The 21722-nt window shown below is 37.3% G+C and overlaps 1 gene segment (V, D, J or C); it reads left to right on the top strand.

Moving 5' to 3' along the window:
- Positions 1-3053: 3053 nt before the first annotated feature.
- LOC107144057 lies at positions 3054-4017 on the top strand. The segment is given in 2 exon segments: positions 3054-3182; positions 3328-4017. Coding segments are annotated over 2 exon segments (483 nt in total).
- Positions 4018-21722: the final 17705 nt, after the last annotated feature.

Genomic DNA, 21722 nt, shown 5'->3' with positions numbered 1-21722 from the left:
CCTCCTCCTTTTCTCTGATCCCCTTTTTCAGACATAATGGTCTCCCTTTTATTTTCATGTAATATTTTTATTCTATTTATCTCCTTAGCTTCCATCTATGAAAGAAAACACACAACACCTACCTTTCTGAGTCCAGCTTATGTTGCTTAACATGATACTCTACAGTTCCATCCATTTTTTTTTTGCAAAAGACAGAATTCCATTCTTTATGACTGAATAAAACTTCATTGTGTATACATTCCACATTTTCTCTATCCATTCATTTATTGACAGACACCTAGGTCATTCCATAACTTGGATATTGTAAATTATGTGTCAATAACATAGGAATGCATGCATATCTAAAGTATGCTATCTTTAACTTTTTGGGTAGATACTGAAGATACTGAAGATTGGTATAGCTAGATCATTTGATATTTCTATTTTGCTCTTTGAGGGGCCTCCATGGTAATTTCAATTTTGGCTGAACTAATTTGCATTCCTCTCAACAGTGTATAAATATTCCTTTCCCCCTGCCTTCTTGCCAGCCTTCATTGTTATTTGTATTCTTGAACATGGCCATTCTGACTGGAATGAGATGGAAATCTCAGTGTAATATTGATTTGCATTTATGTGATGGTTAAAATTGCTGCCCATCTTTTCATATCATCATTGGCCATTTGTACTTCTTCTTTGCTAAGTGTCTGTCTAGCTCATTTGCCCATTTATTTACTATGTTATTTATTTATTTAATTGAACACAACCTTTGAAGAAGCTGTAGGAAATTGTACAGTGTTATCTCCACATATGGCCACAAAGGGGCAATGCTGCTTCAGTGAAGGTTAATGTTTATCTCTCTTACACATATTTAGCAAGTAGCAAGAGATCATTCTTTAAAATCTAGTAAATTACCTCCTCCACTGCTTCAGTATATTTGGATATCAAACATATAGCTGTATGTTTATCTATCTATCTATCTATCTATCTATATACCTAAATAGTATCTGTTATCCTGGTCTCACAGGGTTGAAATTGACTTTGGAAGGGAACACTTCTTTGAAGACATATGATGTCCTTCAAGGTCAGGGCCATATTAACTCTTTTAATGGACGTTTATAATGTTGTCTCCCACCCATGTGGCCCAATCTTCTGACACACTGAGTTAAAATTACGCTAGTCTTTTTATTGGGAAATCCAATAATGGTTTAAGGCCCAGTCCAAGCCCCTCCTCTGCCAAGACCCTTCTCTGACTGTGTCCAGAAGCTGACTTCCTTACTCTTCCCTGTGTCATTTTCTCCAGACACACATGTCTCTTTGGTGAGTTTTACTTTGCTCTCCTTGACTATTGGGACTGGCTAACTGAGGATTGGGACTGTGTCTTTCATGACTGAGGTGCAAGTACTATTCATTTGTAGGTATTTACTAGGCCCTCAAATAAATATTAAGCAGTTCCTTCCTATCTTCAATTTCACTACCAGTCTTCCAGGTTCCTATAGACAACTGTGGTCTGAATATTAAATGGGAAATTCAGATACATACAATTTATAAGTTTTAAATTGCCCAAATTCTGAGTAGCCTGACTTAAATCTTCTCCCATCCTGATCCATCCCACCCAGGACATGAATCAGTCCTTTGTCAGTACATCCTTGCTGCTTATGCCACCTGCCCGTTTGTCACTTAGTAACATCTCGGTTATCAGAATGACCAGTATCACAGTGTTTCTGTCCAAGTAATCCTTATTTTATTTAATGAGGACTCCAGAGTGCAAGAGCAGAGGTTCTGACAATTTGAATAAGCCAAGGAAAAGCTATAAAGTGTTTCCTCTGCGAGAAAAGAGGAAATATTATCATAGGTGTATATGTATAGGAAAAAATAGTAGAGAGAGAGTTCAGTATTATTTGCTGTTTCATGCATACACAGGAAATCTTGAAACATCTCCTATACATAACAGGGTGCTATCCTATGTTGAATACATGTCGAATAAATGAACACATGAGGAAATGACAAAGAAAAGTTTAAAATCTACAAAAGTAGTACAAAATTCTAGGACATCAGAATGAAATGGGAAGAGACAGATTGAGGAATGTGGACCATCATCTCCAATTGCACTGGGATGATATTTCTCCTTGATTAGATTTGAGAAGACATCAAATACTCTCTTTAGTAATAATAATATCTTCCTTAATATTTTTAACTTCTATTACTTATAATATAACCCATCCCTATGTTTTGGATTACTTTAGAATGTATTCTCAGTTTCTGACTCTAAGGTCAAATTGATTCTTTATATGCTCATAATTCATCCATGAGAATAAAGTGTGAATAAAGCATTAAATACTTATTCAAACTCAGAAAAAGAGTTACCCAAACTCTGAATTATTGGGTGGCAACTTTAGCCTCATATCTTCTGAAGTTTGGAAGTTTTTCAAGTCTTTTGTCTATCTGAAGATCAGAGTTCTTCCAGAGAAGATAATCCCAGTATTTCCTAGTTTCTTACTTCAGGTATATTCTTAGAAATATTTAATTTCCCTCATCCACATTTTATACTACAAAGAAATTGACATTTATTTAATTATCTTCTAACATTTTGTAGGGTAATGTAAAATATAGGCACATTGAAGTTCCCTGAGGAGAAAGGAACCAGTTTTATTCTGCGTGTTCTGATCCACACTCTTAGCTAGCAATGGAGTATTATGCCCATTGTGTCCCCCAAAATTTTATTAGTATTTGTAATAAAAATGAAATTCCTCTATTCTTGCTAATCTTGTGGCTTCAGGGGATTCTCTCTCTTCCACTACTGTCATATAAAATGATTTCTACTGATGTACCCAACTGTCATAGAGTATGATTTTTAATATTCCAGGAGAAATGAAGTAAAGGTAGAAGGGGATTAGCAGAGAGGAATTTTAAACTTATCCTTATCCATGTGTAAGGAGGGGATTTTTGATTCCCCCTAAATGTATTTTCAACAATTCTAAATTTGGACAAAACAGGAAGTGCTTCCTTGTCAGAAAGGTTTCAGCAAACTTACTTGTGCAAAGGTGGAGTCTGTTGATAGAATTGCAGTGCTCGCAAACTTAGGGTGAAGCTCAGCTGTCTGGGGAGACTAGAAGACCAGCTGAGTTCTCACTGGGCTGTGGCTCCTGGAGGAATGGACAAGATCCTGGGAGCATCACTTTTAATCCTAGGCCTTCACCTCACCTGTGAGTTGTGGAGGAAAAGCCCCAGCTCATGTGATTAATACCGGGAGATGGAAAATTGAGACACAGGCAAATCTTGCAGGTAGGAGATTTAAGAGGGAAATATAAATTTGTTGGCCTAATGACTTTTTGTCATCTTTCCAAGCAGGGGTGAGTGGCCAACAGAAGGGAAAAAGTGACCAGCAGCAAGTGAAGCAAAGTCCTCAATCTCTGACTGTCCAGGAAGGAGGGATTTTAGAGCTGAACTGTTTGTATGAGAACAGTGTATTTGACTACTTCGGATGGTATCGGCAATTCCCTGGTAAAGGCCCAGCATTATTGGTAGCCATCAGTTCAATTAGAATAAAAGAAGAATTTGGAAGATTCACAGTTTTCTTCAACAAAAGTGCTAAACATATCTCCTTGCACATCACGGACTCTCAACCTGGAGATTCAGCCACCTACTTCTGTGCAGCAAGAGCACAGTGCTCTCCAGGCACCTGCAGCCTGAACTCAAACCTGCAGCTGAGGCCCCAGCAAAGCCCTGCTGCAGGGGTTAGACTGGCAGAAGCACAGACTGGCTTTCATTTGCACAGATAGGTGATGAAGTAAATGTATGGATTCACTAGTGCAGGTGCATGAAAGGGTAGTTGTTAAAGTAAATTAAAAAAACTCAATTTAATGAGTAACCAACCTGCAGAAATTTTTTCACAATAAAGTATTTGGGGTTGTCATCACTATTTAATCAGTTCTAGGTCAAGTGGCTCTTTATACATTGCTGGTAGAATGCATTTGATCTGACCATATTAGAAAGTCTTTTGGCAGTTTTTTAATAAAATGATTTATCATATGGACAGAAATTCCATTCCCACATATTCATCAACAAGAAATGAAAATAATTATCTATAACAGAAGGACTTTTGTTTAAGGTAGTCTTATCCATAATAATCCACATTCCCAAATTGGAAACAATAAAATGTTCACTAAATGGTGAATAGAGTTATGAATTATGGTTTATTTCTATAAATAAATTCTATGAATTTGTATGAAATACTATACAGCAATAAAATGGGCTAAGCTAATGATACAGGTAACACAAATAATAGATCTAAAAATGTGTATGCTTCCTTGAATGAGAATCATGGGCATCATAGTGAAAAAAGTAATCTCAAAAAGTAATTAAAAATAAACACAGAATGCATATTTGACTTATGTAAAATTTTTAAATGGAAAAATATATATATAGGGATGTAGATAAGGGCAGGGAGCCATAGTTCGCCTGTGAGAAGGGTGTGCATGAGCAGTGTTTTTATGCTGATAGAGCCATTCTGGGTCCTGATTGTAGTGGTGGTTACAAAGCCCTATGCATGAGACAAAATTTCACAGAATTGTACACACACACACACACACACACACAAAGAGAAACACAAATTGATTAGTCAGAACAAGTTCTGCATTTTAATGAATAATATTGTATAAATATCAATTTTCTTGTTTTGATAATGATACATAAGGAAAATGGTGTGTAGCTATGATTAAACAATATGTCATTATTGAAGAAAGATGAATGTACAAGACCAGTCTGCATTGTTTTTGTACCTTCTGTGTGAGTCTAAAAGTATTTAAAAATCCAAGTTAAGCATGTGAAACAATTAGATTCTTGTACATTGCTCTTAGGAATGTAAACTGGGCAATCATTTCAGCAGATTCTTATTAAAACAAAAATAGGAAAGATAGATCTATCATAACCCAAGGGTACCACTTCTAGGCATTTTCTCAAAGAAATGAAAACTTGTGTTCATGAAATACTGGTTTAAGAATGTTCATAGCAGCATTCTTCGTAAGAGCAATCAATAGAGAAACTGCCCACAAAGAAGAGATTAAATCAACTGTGCTGTACACATACAATTGAATATTAATCATGTATAAAATTGACTGAATAATTAATTATATAATTATACACAAATAAATATTGATCACATTATACCTAGCAAAATTTCCAGTCATAAAATGCTGCATACTGTTTGATTCCATTTATGTCAAATTCTAGAATAGGCAAACCTAACCATGGAGAAACCAAGGAGAAAAGCAGTCATAATTATGGAGCAGGAGTTGTTTGGACATAAAGGATCTTAATTCAGAAAGGAAGAAAATGTTCTATTTCTTGAAAGGAGTGTGGTTTTCAAGGCTGTTTGTAGTTTTCAAGTCTCCTGTAATCTGATACTTTTCTGACATTTATTTTATATTACAATTTATACTTCAGCAAAAAATAAAGTGTACAGATATTAATCAAATAGGGAACAAAAGCAAAGTAACAGAAGGGGAAATCCAAGGCTCATTATTTTTGAAGAAATAAAAAATAAAAAATAAAATATTTGGTAATGTTGATAATGGAAAACAGAAAATAGGGGCTGAATGATGGCCCCTAAGCTGCCCATGTCATAATCCCCAAAGTTTGTGAATTTGTAGCCCTACATGGTGTATTAGATTCCTAAGGCTGTCATAACAAAGTGCCACAGGTTGGGGGAGTCAAAACAATAGAAATTCGTTGTCTTACAATGCTGGAGGCAAGACATGTGAAATAAAGTCTATGCCCCTTGAAGACTTTAGGGAAGGTCTGTCCCAACATCTCTGCTAGCTTTGGTAGTCTCAGGCTTGTAGATGCTCATGTTCTTCCTGGGTATTTTCCCATCATTCCTCTTGTGTGTGTGTCCCTGTCTCTTCACATGATATTACATTTTTTATAAAGACACTAGTCATATTAGACTGAGGATCCAGTTTACCCCAGTATGACCTCATTGAAACTAATTATATCTGCAAAAATCTTATTTTCAAATTAGATGACATTCATTAGTAATCAAAATTAGGACTTCAACATACGGATTTGGAGGGACACAATTCAACAGAATACCATATGGCAAAAGGGAACTTGCAGGAGTGATTAATTCAAAGATCTTGAGATGGAGAAATTATCCTGGATTACCCAGTGGACCCAGACTAATCACAAGGAGCCTTATTAGAGAGAGACAGATAGTAGAGTCAGAACAGCAACAACAAAAGCCCTGCAATGAATGTGGAAATGAAGACAGCCTCTAAAATTGGAATTCAAATGTTGGATTATTCCTTGATTTTAGCCTAAAGAGACTGACTTAGGATTTGTACCCTTCAGAATGCTAAGAGAATAAATTTGTGTTGTCTTTTGCCACCAAGTTGATGATATATCCTCATTGGAAAACTGGAAAACAAATAAAAACAGTGATATGAAATACTGAAAAGCAGACCTATCTGTAGTGGAAGTTAAAAATTTTAAGAGACGTTTACATGCAATTTGAACCAATAAAATTCAAAACTCTTAGGAAAAGAAACAACTTTGTTGAAAGATATATACTACCAAATGGAACAGGAGAAGTAGTTTATAAAATTAAATAGGTTTATACTTATCAAAATTATTTGATAATTAGAGACAACCCAGAGAATTTATAAGGAAAATCTAATTTCTTACCAAAATTGAAAATAAGACAATTTTTTTTTATATCTGCCAACCACATAACCAAGAAAATAGCAGGAATTAATCTTAGATAAGGAACTGTTGTAAATAAATAAGAAAAATACTCAAAATAGAAAATAAATAAACAAGATTATAAAAGGCAGTTCAAAGAAAATGTAAAGAGAAATGGGATTGTGACATATAAAACATTCACTTCCACCTACATTATTACAGAAAATTAAGGTGAAAGAAGAGTAATTACTATGTTATTTATATTAGATAAACAAAATCAAAGTCTGATCAAGTTGTCAAGCATATGGGAAGAGGGGGCCATTTTACTTTTCCAGAGGAGAAAAACAACCACATGGAGAACAGTTTATGCAGCCATTTAGGAAAACAATTAGCCTAAATAGTTAAAAGATACAAATCTAAAAATCCATCCATTTCAATTCCTGATATCTAAATTAAAGAAATTCATGTATGTGAACAGGAGACATTTACAAGGATGTAACAGTATTTAAAAATAACAGTAAAAATCCATCAATAATGGGATGGACAAGGGTAGTTTACTCATACAATGCAAATACACAGCTATTTCAAGCAAATAAGTGGTCTCACACATATTTTCATAAGATGAATCTTAAAAACATGGTGTTGAATATAAAAAGCAAATGTCAGAATGTTATATAGTGCATAGAACTATTTAGGAGAAACCTCAAAATGCAAACACAACTCGAGGTATTGTTTAATGATAAATAGCTGTAAGGGTAAAATGTAAAAGGACCTTTAGGGAACCTTCCTAGTCGTGACTACTTCTTTGGAAGAGAAGAAGGAAAAGCAGACACTCCTTTACCTCTGTCTGTAACGCTTGAGAAAAATGAAGAAAAATAAAACATAACAAAATTTACTATGTGTTTACTCATATTCCTGGATAAAAGGAGTTCATTACATAATTTTCTATACTTTTGCTTATGGGACTTATGTAATAAAATTTTTTAAAAAAAAATTACAACAGCTAAAATTTCTATGATCTCCATCTGCCCACCAAATGGAGACTGGAATCCTTATTAATATCTTTTTTGCAAGATATATTCTCCTTAGGCTACATACATATCAACAATTTTCCTTTGATAAAAAATTTTAATGAGTTTATGAATTAAAAGATACCCAGCTGGTGGGGTGGAGTGCCCCTGTAGTTCCAGCCACTCTGGGGGCCTAGCAAGGAAGATCTCAGGTCCAGGGCTCCAAGGCCAGCCAGATCAACAAAGTGAAAGCCTGTCTCAAAATAAAACAAAACAAAATGTGAAGACTGGCCCACCTGAAACACACAAGCCAGAAGCTCCCTGCCCAGTCCACAGTGCACAGTTTTTCAATACACAGAAAGAGAAAATGAAAAAGAAAACCCAAATCAATTGGCTCTTACCAATAGGAGATGTGCCATAGACATTGTATGTGAACTTCCTTGACTCACAGTTTGTTTTACCATCTTTTCTAGGAGTTTTAAAAGTTGGATAATGAATTTGGAATAGTTTTTACATATGATTGGAGTAGCTTTCATTGGTTTGAAATATATAAGAATAAAATAGCGTGCAATGCTTAGGTTGAAATTTGTGGTCAGCATTAGAGCTGAGGCATCATCAATGTAAAAGATGGGGAGATTTGAGAAGATCTCGGAACCTGATTCTGTACCTTCATGTGGTATGTGGGTTTGGAAATTTTGTAAAGAAACCAGGGAGAGGCTGAGGACAGATTTCCATGAAATAACTCAAGTGTTTCCATTTGGGTTTTTTTATGGGGCAGACAAACAAAAGTATGTTTTTGGAATTTAGGAGTTAATAGAAACTTCTTCTCCAGATAAATTTTCAGCATAAAGTGGAGGAGAATCTTAACTCAATTTAATGTCGAAAGAAGGAAATATTTTTGTTACATTTATACAATTATCAGTTTTGAATGTTTCACAGAAGAAATGGCATTTGGGGAGAGGTTTTGTCTTCCTGAAAACTCTAACAAGAGTAGCAGGATTGTTGCGGACCACAGACGTGCACTTGGAAACAACATGGCTGCATGTTGGGAATCAGGGGTCCACCACTCTCCCTTCCCTCTTCCTTCCAGGACTTCTAATTAAACTAAGCACAGAGTTACATTATAAATAATATGATGGTACTTCTGCTGCCATTGTCACTTCTGTCATACAGAGATTTCAAAACTAAGGAACCTGTTTGGATCTCCTTTGTCTGAGCAGATGCTGTGCCTCTGTGAAGGTTTCAGTCCCATGGTTTGGGTGAGTGGGAAGGACAGGCAGTGAGGGATTCTGTAAGGAAACCAAAAAGTGGTGAGCATGTTTCACTGCAGGGTCTGACGGGAGGCAAGAGATCAATCAAAACCTGAGAGAATACTTGCAGTCACAGTCAGAATTCATATTTTGTTTCAGATAAGCCCCTGAGATCTCAGGCTAATTAACTAATGTTGGAGATTTTTAAATGATCACTCTTCTTCAAATGCTTCCTTAAACCTTAAGCTTAATCCTTTACCAAATATCATCTACCAGTTACATCACAAGAAAGGGCAGAACAGTGTCAAGGATGGGACAAACTTTGCAACTGAGTCACAGTTGTGTCACAGAAAGACCTGGCATGCTAATCAGGACACATCCAAACAAGACCCTCCTGGAAACCACATTTCAGAGGCAGTTGCCACTTGCTTCTGAGACCCTGCGCCTGCAACTGCCAGCAGCACAGAGCAGGAACAGATCAACAGAGGGTAATTCTGCAGTCATGCTGCTCTCCTGGCTTCAGTGGGCATCCTAGTGTCCACCAGCTTCAGGACAAATGCTATAAAATTGCAAATCACCTGCCTATCAGCACCTAGAGAGAAATGGGACAGAGGAGTATAGCTCAATTTATTATAAATGCTTCCCTGCACCACGAACTGATCTGATATTTAAACCTGTATCAAGGAATTAGAGCTGTTTTAAGAACGTGTCTGTAACTTTCTTCTCTATTAGCCTTTTGGTCTCTTTATATTCATTCATCCAGTAAAACAATGGGACCAAAAGGAAGATCAACAACTATGTTCCACACCATCGTATAGCAGCATGCAGAAATTTAGTCACCAAGTTCTGTGGTGTTGACAGGCCCCTAAGCCATTGCAGTCAATCAGCACATTCTGCAGGAGTAGATTATAACCTTGTGTCACAGAAAGACCTGGCATGCTTATCAGGACACTATTTTAAAAATAAAAACAGAGAGAAAAATATACAAAATTTAACAAGTGAGGGTGAATAATTCAGATCAATGGGATAGAAAATGTGATACAAAGACAGTTCTTCAAAACACAATCTAATAAGTACAATTGCTTTTGTGGAAATAAGAAGGACTAAACATCCTCTTTCAGATGTAGGAAATAAAATGCAACATCACATTTTGAAAAAATAATAATTCATTCCTGTTATACTTTTATAAAACATAATCAACTGAATAGCTGCTAAACTCAGAAGGACTGACCTTTATCATTGACTTAGATGTATCTTTAATAGTTGTAGAATTTAAACAGTCTCCAGAACTCAGTAAAGAAGAAGTGATTCTATAATTATTTTGATTAACATTGCCTTTCATGGAGGAAGACAAAGGCCCAAGAAGATTTTCTTCTTTTAAATTTCATAGCTTCTGAATGGAGAAAAGTAAATATGTGTTAAATTAGTGACCCATGAATAGACTTATAATAAATTCTACTTTCAGTGGATGCTCCAAATTATTCCACTGAATAACATCAACGTGTGTAAACCTGTTCTGTCTGCAGGTCTCTCAGCTCTAACCCTCAACACTAATGACTTTTCTCATGCTCCCTGTGTAGCTTCTGTCTAACTTAGTTACCAGGGAAAGAGAAGTAGGCAAAGTAACAGTTTGGGGTGAACCACACTTTTTCTCTCAACTATGCACGGACCTTGTGGTCTATAAATGTAAGAACCCCATTTCCTATTGGGGGTGTAGCATGGGAACCCAGGAAGTACATATGTACACTGCCAGGCTCTCAGGCACTGAACTCTGGGTCTGAGGCAGAAATAACACTTCTGTGCAGAGGAATATGAGCCACATGCCGCTCTCCCGCCTGCTGTGGGTGTCCATGGCCTTTATCTACTCCTACTCCAGTATGTTTGGTTCAAACATGGCTAAGGATGTTAAGGAGGAAAGGACTGCACACGGGCATATGGTGCTCCATGTGGCCTCAAGGAGGAAACGGGGAATGGAGGAAAGCAATCTATGGCTCCAGTTTGTTTTGGTTTGGGGTCCTAAATTAGTCTTATGCTTATAATGATTTATTCACTACATCAGAGGATTTCTGTTTTCTGATTGTTCCCACAGGATTCATTGTGGCCCAGAAAGTGACTCAAGTCCAGCCAGTCATATCTGGTCAGGAGGGAGAAGCAGTCACCCTGGACTGTTCCTATGAAACGAGTTGGAGTGCATACGTTATATTTTGGTACAAACAACTTCCCAGTGGAGAGATCATTTTCCTTATTCGTCAGAGCTCTCCTGGTTTCAGTGAAATAAGAGGTCACTATTCTGTTTGGTTCAGGAAAACAGCTAAATCCATCAGCCTTATCATTTCACCCTTCCAGCGGGAAGACTCAGCAAAGTATTTCTGTGCTCTCTCGGGACCCACAGTGTTTAAATTGATAGTAAAAGCTGAACAAAAACTCAGGAGCTGCATAAGGAGATGGACCCCTGCTGCAGAAGCCAGCTGAGATGCACCTGCAGAGCCCAGACAAGAAGGTAGTGACTGTGGCTGCCTACTCTGTGGTTTAGATCAGAAGATTCAATTCAAAGTAAAAACTGTTTCTATCCCATTTGGAAAGAGGTCTCTGCAGCAACTTTCTTCTAATACATTCTCAGTCTTCAATGTTTGACTTAAAATAGATCATACAGAACATGCTTAAACTTATCTAAAGTTCAAATAACTTGCCCTATCATAATTCAAAGTGGTAGTTTCCCTTAAAGATGTTCACAGCACAAATCTTGATCTACTTATTTGGAATAGAAATGAAAATTGTTTTCTTAGCTCTTTCCCCGTAGACTTTGTGTTAGTTCGGTACAATCAGAGAATAACCACCATGGGTGATAGAGAAAAAGAGATTACTTATTAAGGATTAGATTTCAGTCAATATCTGGAGCTGGTGATAGAGTCTCTGCCAAGCTATTGTCTTTGCAAATCTTATTGAGCCTGAGTTTACCAAAGGTCTGCTAGACTAGATTTAGGCATGAAAAAATGGAGGAGGACATGAAATTGGATGAACCGTGACTTGTAAGGATATAGTGGAACCCATGAGGGCAATAGGAAGGCACAAGAACAATCTAAAACTTACCTGTCCGGTACCTCCTTCAGTCTTATTTGGTCTATGACTTTTAGGTGAAGCAGTTCATTTGCCATCACACTACTGGACAAAGAGGAGCTTCAGGAGGAGGTGTGATGGGAAGTGAAACAGCTGTAAATCTACAGTAAGATGAGCTGGCAGATCACAGCATGTGTTTGAGCTGCCTCCCATGGCTAAAGCTCCAAACTTGCAGTGCCTGTAGGGAAGGATTGCTGCCCACCTTCCAGGTCTTGTGCATTTCTTTAGTGATCAGTGCTTAACCAGAACAATATTGGGAAGCAAGTATTAGGAAAATATTTCCATATAGTTTAACTGAGACAATACAAACCTGCCATAGCACCTCCTTGTGAGCTTGGCATCCATATGGACCATCTTTAACAACACTTACTGTTCAAGGAGACAATGAAAAACTATCATATAAACCTCCAGCTTATATGATGTCACTACGTCTCACTCAACCAAAAACATGCTAACCCTCCCCCCAAGGATTCAAAATTCATTTATCCATCTCAGGGTGATAGTTATTCCCCGTGTCTCTCAATCACACTCTCCCACTGATATCCTGTAACTTAACTATTAGAGATAAAGAGATATAGGATTAACTCTCATTAGTATACTTTAGGCTAGTACATGAAGGAAATGGGAGGAGAATAAACCATGCTTAATATTTATCTGAATATATTCATGTTAAAATAAAAAAGAAGTTTCATAACTATTATAGTCCTTGTTTCCACAAATTGTCATGTGATTGCAGCTGTTTTTACCACTATCTATTCTGTTACCCACTCCATAATCTCTGCCCATAACTAGAATCTCCACCTTCTGGCACACATAACCTTCCTCAGTCATAAACAATGCTATGTGCAAGGTCAGGAAGTTGAATAAGAAATTTTGAAAGTCCACTACTCTGGTTTTGAAAAAAATTAAGGCAAATCCACATTTGGGGTACCCAGTTAAGAGAAAAACGATAACACTAAAATTTTGCCAACAAGGCAGAGGAAATTTGTACAGTATATTCTGAGAAACAACATTATAAATAATGCCTGACTTCTCATTAGAAGCATAGAAGTCAACATTGCTTCTACAAAAAAAGCATTTTTAAAGTGACTAAAGAAATTCAAAATAGCTTCCTATGAACATGAAATATGTTTTAAATTGTGTTTTATTAGGAATTGCTCTTAAACCAGGGCACAACAGCCCATGCTAGCATATAGCTGAGCCTCCCAGTACTTGGGAAGCTGGGGCAGAAGGATTGTAAGTTCAAGTCCAGCCTGAATAACTTTAGCCAGACTCTGTCTCAAAAAAAAATCACATTTTTTGCACTCTTAAAATTAATTTATTTTAGTTATACATAATATTAAGGTTCATTTGGACATAATTATACATGCATGGAATATAATTTGCTCTAATTCAATGCCCAATACTTCTCTTTTCCCTCTACTCCTCCCTCTCCCTATTCATTTTCCTCTACTCTAACTGATCTTTATTCTATTTATTTATATTTTTCTTTTTTAAAATTAGTGCTTTGTGGATATATGTAAAGGTGAGATTCACTATCGTATATTCATATACATACATAGGAAGGTTGGGTCAGATTCATCCCAGTGTTCTTTTCCCATCTCTCCTCCTTCCCCCTAAGACCCCTTCATATATTCCACTGATCTCCCTTCTATTCTCATGAGATTTCCTTCCCCTCCTTTTTCTTTTCTTTTCTTGTCCTTATTTTGGTCTAGCTTCCACATATCAGAAAAATTTTGACCCTTGACTTCCTAGGTCTGGCTTATTTCACTTAGCCTGATGTTCTCCAGTTCCATCCATTTACCAACAGGGTGAGAGACAGAGATCAAGTTTCATTCCTTACATACAGATGTCCAGTTTTCCCAGCATCATTTGCTAAAATGGCTGTCTTTTCTCCACATGCGTTTTTGGCAACTTTGTTGAGTATCAGGTGACTCTATCTATGTGAGTTTGTCTCTTTGTCTTCTAGTCTATTCCACTGGTCTTTGTAATCTGTTTTGGTGCCAATACCATGCTGTTTTGTTACCATAGCTCTGTAGTATAATTTAGGGTCTGGCATTTGATGCCTTCAGTACTGATCTTTTTTGCTCAGGATTCTTAGCTATTCTGGGTCTCTTATAATTATTCTTGTATTTTAAACTCTTTTTTTCTAGTTTTTTGAAGAATGCCATTGGTATTTTTATGGGAATTACATTGAATCTGTATAGTGCTTTTGATAGTATGGCCTTTTTGACAATATTGATTCTGCCTATCTAAGAACATGGGAATTCTTTCTATCTTCTAAAGTCTTCTTCATTTTCTTTCCTCATTGCTCTATTTTCATTGTAGAGGTTCGTCAGCTCCATTGTTAGATCAGATTCCAAGTTATTTTATTTTATTTTACTGATATTATTGTGAATGGGATGGTTTTCCTAATTTCTTTTTCAGCAGAATCATTATTAGAGTATGAGAAAGCAACTCATTTATGTATGTTAACCTTGTAACCTTCTACTTTACTAAATTAAGTAAAGAAGGTGGAAAGTTCATTCACAGATTGAAAAACTGTAGTTGTGATACATCTTACTTTTCCTGGTTTGATGCAGATTTTCACTATTTTGCTGTGCCCTGAACTCCTGAGTTTGAGGAATCCTCAACCCTCACTCTCCCCAGAGACTGGGACTATAGATGCATAGCATGGTGCCTGCTCTGCAATGCATATTTCTGAAAAAGAACTCAAATGCAGGATGTTCTTAAAAACCAATAAGAAAAGAAACAATAAAAATGGCAAATACTTAGCCATTTTAGAAATATGATCCTCTATATCTAATAAGCACACAAAAGCTCTTAGTATCATTATTCATTGGGGAAATTAAATAAATGTCCATCTGAGTGTTCTTCTGTGTTCTTTCAGCATCCTGAGTATATTAATGTTGTCAGGAGGATATGACCCCAACAATTTAGGGAAAAATAATAATGACCTCCAGGGGAAGCTTTGCCAGATGCTTTTAACATGTGGAAAGAAGAAAAAAACATTAGCAAATCACAGACTTGGGCACTGAAGGAAAAGCAGGTTTTACTAGGAAAAAACAATGTTGATATTTATTGGGCTTACCATATATGAGGCACTGTATTACATTTCAGAATCATTATCTAATTTACACATCAACACCCTATGTGATAGGTTTTTTTGTTTTTACTTTTAATATTTATGAGAGAAGACCTAACTTTTCCTTATTTTGAAGAGCATCTCTAACTTTTGTTGTCATCCAGGCTGCAGTGTCCTAGAGGTATCCAAAGAACAAGGTCTTGCCTTTGGAGAAGCAATGGCCCCACAGCAGGATGGCTGGATGTCTCAGTGATGGTGACATTACTGATTGCAAAAGGAGCTCAAGGGAACTGAAGAAAAAGATGCCAAACCAGGTACAAATTCCCCCAAGGGATAATAGGTTAAAACAGTCATCAACTAACCAGTTAGCAGTGCTGTGTGCATTAGCCAATCTCTTTTACGACAGCGTGCTGGAAAGTATGAGGGACTAGAGGGAAGGATTACTCCTGAAACTTCCTAGGCATGTTTCCATATCAGTACCTTTGCCCTTTGCCTTTACTCTCTGCCTGCAATGCTAGCCCTTGAAATATCCATATGGTGTACCATTGTACTCCCTCCATGTCTTTACCCAAATGTCACTAGTTTGTGAAAACTTTGTCTAAATCTATTTTCCTTCTTTGAAAATCAGGCTCTAGCATCCTCCCTGTGTGGAGAAAGGGAGCAGTTCTGGCTGAAGCACTGCCACCTTGTGTCCAGATAAAATATTCTGTGATTTTCACTGACCTAGCTAGCTGCCTTTAGTGTTCATGGGTTAAAAGGTGGTGAAGCCTACTGGCAACAGGAGCTTGCTGAACCAAAGCCAGTGAATTTCCCATAGCAGTCGATCAGAGAGGATGCAGCCAGAGAGGATTCAGGAGGGCTGGCTGGTTTTTGGTCTATTGCCCTTCCAGATGTGAAAGTGACTGACCTGAATGACAGATGCAATATATGAGGTGTTTTGAGCTGGAGAGTAGTTGGATACTTCGGAAATTAAGCTTAACATGTTACACAAGGTGGGAGGCTTTTCTCTGACAAGTGAAATTGTGTTTATTATTCTACTCTTTATTGTATTAAACAGGTATCTTGAGAAGTGGGAACAAGAGTTATTGATGGCCAGGCACAGTGGCACATACCTGTAATTCAAGCGACTTTGGGGGCTGAAGCAGGAAGATCACAAGTTCAAAGTCAGCCTCAGCAACTTAGTGAGACTTAGTCTCTAAATAAAAAAAATATAAAGGGATGGGGATGTGACTCAGGATTCAGCACTCCTGGATTCAATTCCTAGTACAAAAGAAAAAAGAATAAGTCATAAGTTATCATAGGGAACATTGTGTTATCGATGTCTTTTGTGTTATATTCCACCTTACAACATCCCAATTTTGCAATGCACTGAGTTCTCACAGTAAGAAGCAACATAGACCATGGATTTCTAAATAAAATTCTGCTCTGTAAGTGCAAAGTTCACTGCAGAAGAATGTTATGAGCTTTGCCTTTTAAATAGATTTCACTACAATTTCTGACTGAGTCTCCCAATCCCCGATATTTTATGTGGGAGGATCTGGTTGAGTGCCTCACACTGTGAAGCTATTCTAGATGATTTGCATGTATGTTTTCATTTAATTCTTATTGGAACTCTTCGAGATCGGTCACATCTTCCTTTAGCACAGCAGTGCAGCCACATTCTTGACACCATATCTGTGGGTTGCATTTCTTGCCTGGTGCTCATTAGCTTGGTGGTATTGGAAAGATTACTTAATAATTTTAATGCTTAATTTCATCATTTCTCCTATGGGTATTGGCAGCATCAACCAAAATGGTTATTTTGGGAAGCAAATGATGTGATGAATGCCAATGCTGAGCAAACAGAAAGTGACAGCTTCCATAAAGAAAAGATAATTGAATATGTAAGAGGTGACAGTGTTACAGTGTTACAGAGTAAGTATCAAAGTAAAGCCTTTCTCTATGCTCTATGTAGATGCCAACATCCTTCTCAGTGGAAACTGTAAGTTTTGTCTTACTTCTTGACCTCCATGTGCTGGCCTGATATATCTAGTTGGCTCTTCAGTCATAATGACATTTCAGTTATCCATGCATTGAAGTTCTTCTCATAGGAGAAGAACTTCAATGGCTACAAAATTTCAAGTAATATCTTCTACTTATAAAAGAAATCTTAGTTTTAGAAAAATTGTGAATTTTAGGAAAGCAAAAATAAAAAAATAAAATTACCTATTAGTTCATATCTGAGAGAAATTATTAGGATTTGGCAGGATATTCCTGTTTAGTCACATATGATGAAGATGTACCTAACAAAAGTGTGAGGGGCATCCTGAAGCTCAATGGTCAGGAGCGTTAATGAAGTACCAATCCTAAACAGATGGTCCAGAGTGAGTCCAAGACCCAAGAAAGGCAGCAGAGATACAGTGTGATGTTGCCAGTGTTCTCCAGAATGATGTCCACAATGATGTGTCAAGCGGCAAGCTTAGGACAGGTCACATGGCCTCCTTACCTTTAGCCTTTTAGCCATTTACTAGAACTGTGACCTTGGATAAATATTTCTCCTTGGCTTTAGTTTATTCACCTATGAGATGAGGGCCACAAACCTTCTTTCTTCACAGGGCAGTAAAGTTTACAAGAGGTAATATATCAGATGTTTGGTCCTGACCTTGCTAAACTGTGGGATTCCAGAGAGTGAAACATAAAGCCTTGAATAAACTGGGAGCTCATCACAGATCTGCACCTCTGTGAGACCCACTTCCTGGTCAGAGGCTGGTCTGATCAGAGCTCTGGGGAGAGATGCCCATTTCTTTGGTGTTTGCTATAAAGGACAGAGCTTAAGAGGAAAGTTGCCTCAGAGGCTATCAGTGTGGAGGAAAGACATGCTACTTCTTTCCTGCTGTCTGCTCCTGATCTAGTTGTTCTGCAGAAGGGATTCTGCAAGTCACAGTTCTGTCCCTTGCACCCCCAGCTTCCCCTGGGTACAGTTTATAATTATCTAGTGAATGGGGGATATCTGGCATTGTCCTGAGCAGGAGTTTTTCCTGATTTGGTCTTCCTTGCTGGTGTGGGGGTGGATGTGACTGAGACCTGCAAACACACATGATTTCACCCCTCCAGGGCTGCTGTTCTTAAGAGTAAGTAGACAGAGGGCTAATAAATGCAGCCATTGCTGTAACTAAGTACAATGGGTTTGCATCTGGGTGAGTACAAAGCCAAAAGCATAACCAAAAAATAAAAGAATGGAGAAATATTTATCATCTGTAGCAGGTAAGGAGAGCCTGGGGTTATTTTCAAAGCAATGCCCTCCCTGAGGAACAGAAATATGGGAGTTTTAGTTTGGAGAGCCTGTAAGTATTCATATAGGAAGAAACTTTAGGGGAGGACACACTGCTGACTGAGCATGCTCAGTTCAGAATATACATTTTTAACATGCTCAGTTCAGGGTCATAGTTCAAGAAAAAAGATGATAGACACATTTCTGGGCGTGCTCAGCTTAAAGTCACAGAGCTCATGTTATAAGGTAAGATAGCAGAACTGAATGCTCCTGGGCATGCTCAGTTTGATTTGATTATTCCAGGAGTCTAAAAGAAAAAGAATGGCTTGTTGATCTTAGTGATATTGGTTGGTTCTTCATAAGTTTTCCCAAAACTTTTTGCAGATACAAAAGTAAAAGACACTTTAAAAGTGCATTAATGTAGAAATTTGTTCCAAAGTTGCCTTTCTTGCTTAGTGGCTTACATTACTTTACATTTTATACTAATAATTTTAAATTGTATTTATTATCCTACATTTATAAATATAATGTGTTTCACACAGAGACTGGAAGAAAACATCAAAGGAAAATAAAAAGTAAGAAAAAATTTGAGGGCAAATTCAGCATTGCTTATGTATGTTGGAGTCCATGTCATTACTAGAAAAAAGGGACAATTATATACCATTGTTTCTGATAATGAGACAAGATTCAGTGAAAAGGTGATAGGGCTGAGGATTTGTCCCAGGAATATTTATTCCAGGGTTCTAGATATTGTGCAGAACCATGTGCCACATTGAATCGTATTTTCCAGTATAGATTCCATATTCCAAAAGGATATTGGCCTAATATGTCAAAGAAAATGCAGGAAAAATGCAACCAATAAATATTGTGCTGAAGGATTTGGAATTTATATTCAATGATAAGTAATAGAATGTAAAATTTAAATAAGTATGCTTAAATTATGTATTTTTAAATATATACATATATTCCTATGTTAGGAAAGTGATCCTGCATAATCAGTCTTGAGATATATAAGGTGTGCAAAGTGGACATAGCCTGATACTTTCTGAGTTTCTACTTTTTAATGTCAGTTCTTTGTAATAAGTAAGCCACATACCCATAATCTCAGATATTCTGTTTTATCAGTAAGCAAGATATCAGAGTACATATCAGATTTCTTATCACTATCAGCTAACTTTTTTCCTTTGATTAGAATATTATTATTAACTCATGGAAGCCTTTTTCCTTCCTTCTATTCTCTATAACTTGGTCACTTTTTACTAAAGAAGCATTCGTGTTGTGACCAATGGTACTGTCCATGTCCTGGAAATGGCAAGACTGGGACCTAAACCAGATTGGCGAGGCAGAGCCTGCAATAGCATCTGATGTATTTAGTGAGCCTCTGTGCTTTACTCCAGTTTTTGTGTTTAAATGTCATCTACAGAGTTTTCATCTATGAGAGCTAAAACTAGATGATTGATTTGGATGTTTGATCCTCTTGCCAATTTAAAAAAAAGTGGGGGAGGAGAGGAATGAGGAGTAAGAAATTTACTTCTCAATTGCTGAGCATTCCCAATCATGGTATTTTCCTGATTTCACATAAACTAAACATGATGTTGAATAAACATGGGAAAACCTGAAACTTGAAATTTATTTAAAATGACTCAGTAGTGCACTGAGAAGATGAGATGTAATTCTGATCTCCGCATTTTTACTGTGTTGCTTTCTTCCAATCTACATAATTTCTGACTGGAGACACACTTGGAACTTACTTTATTTGACCTGCTGCTGTTTTGTGGGTCAGAATTTCCCATAGACACAGGATAGGAGAGAATTTGATGAGCTGAGTTAGCAGTTGCAGATCTGGCCACAAGATGGCAGAGCGTCTCTACTGATGCAGAATGGAGGGAGGGTTCTCTTAGGCTGACTTCTGTGAGAGCAGGCTGCAGAGAGAAGCAGATGCATGTGCTGGGGGTTTAGGAAACCGCTGTGCCTTGAAGGAAGGAAAAGAGACCCTGATAATAGAAGTTCCTCTACTGGGTGCAGACTGCAGTCCCAACAGGAAAGCCATGAAGACACTGCCTGGGCCTTTGTTCCTGTTCTTTGCGGCTGGCTGAACTGTGAGTTGAAAGCTTTTGGGAGACAAGGTGTTTGGTTAATATTCATCACAAGTTTGAACAGGAGGTTGGCCTCTTTCAGACTGCCTGAAATGACTGCAGGAAAAAACATAAACTCTGGGAAACGATGCCCAGATGCTCTTTTACCCAGGTGTAAGCACAGGAGAGAAGGCAGAGCAGCATGCTTCCTTCCTGAGTGTCCAGGAGGGAGACAGCGCTGTCATCCACTGCATTTACACAGACAGTGCCTCCACCTACTTCTTTTGGTATAAGCACGAGCCTGGAGCAGGTCTGCAGTTGCTCCTGTGAATTCTTTCAAGTGTGGAGAAGAAGCAAAAACAGAGACTCACTGTCCTCCTGAGTAAGAAGGACAAACGTCTCTCCCTGAACATCACAGCGGCCCATCCCAGGACTCAACCAAACATGCCAGGGTGTTGAAGACACACTATTTTTTTTTCATCTTTGAGAACATGATTTTCCTGTATTTTCTTTTAAATATATGGACATTCTAAAACATGCTGAAAACAAGTTGCAAAATGACCCAATAAGGATTAGAGAAGTTTGAATAAACTCTCATTGGGTGTTGATGATTTCTTTGATGCTCAGGCTCTAGGGCTGACTTTTGGGTGTAATTTATCTTTTTCCCTTACAAGGACACTTTGGTGTCATTTTCAAAGAATACTCTTCACAATGGAAAGGCTCTTACGTTTTGATAAGAGCATTTACTATTTCTGGTTATAAAATTATTAGTTCCATGGTATAAGAAAAAAAGCAAAGAAAAAGTAGAAAATTAAAATGTCTCTTGATCTTGTCATACAGATAAAATATGGCTGACACCTTGTATTCTTTCCTCATTAAAAGATTATTTAAAATTATAGCCTGCAAGATACAATGGTTCTATCTGATCTTTTCAGGATCCCTTTAGGGACCTGATTACACATAATCCCAAAGATTTGATAGCTTAGTGACCCAAAGACTTGATGTCAGGACGACTTTTTCTTCCTCTCACTACCTCCTGCCAGTTCATTACATTGAAGTCCTAACCTCTAAAGTGACTGTGTTTAGAAATAAGACATTCAGGGAGATAAATTAAGGTTAAATGAGATCATAAGGGTGGGGCCCTCATCTGTGAGCAAAGGTGTCTTGTAAGAAGAAAAAGAGAGATCAGAGTTCCCTCTCTCTCTCTCTCTCTCTCTCTCTCTCTATATATATATATATATATATATATATATATATATATATATATATATATATCAT

This window comes from Marmota marmota, unplaced genomic scaffold (genome assembly GCF_001458135.2).
Source record: "Marmota marmota marmota unplaced genomic scaffold, marMar, whole genome shotgun sequence".
In the NCBI taxonomy this organism is placed as follows: domain Eukaryota; kingdom Metazoa; phylum Chordata; class Mammalia; order Rodentia; family Sciuridae; genus Marmota; species Marmota marmota.
This window is presented reverse-complemented; position numbering and strand designations above follow the sequence as displayed.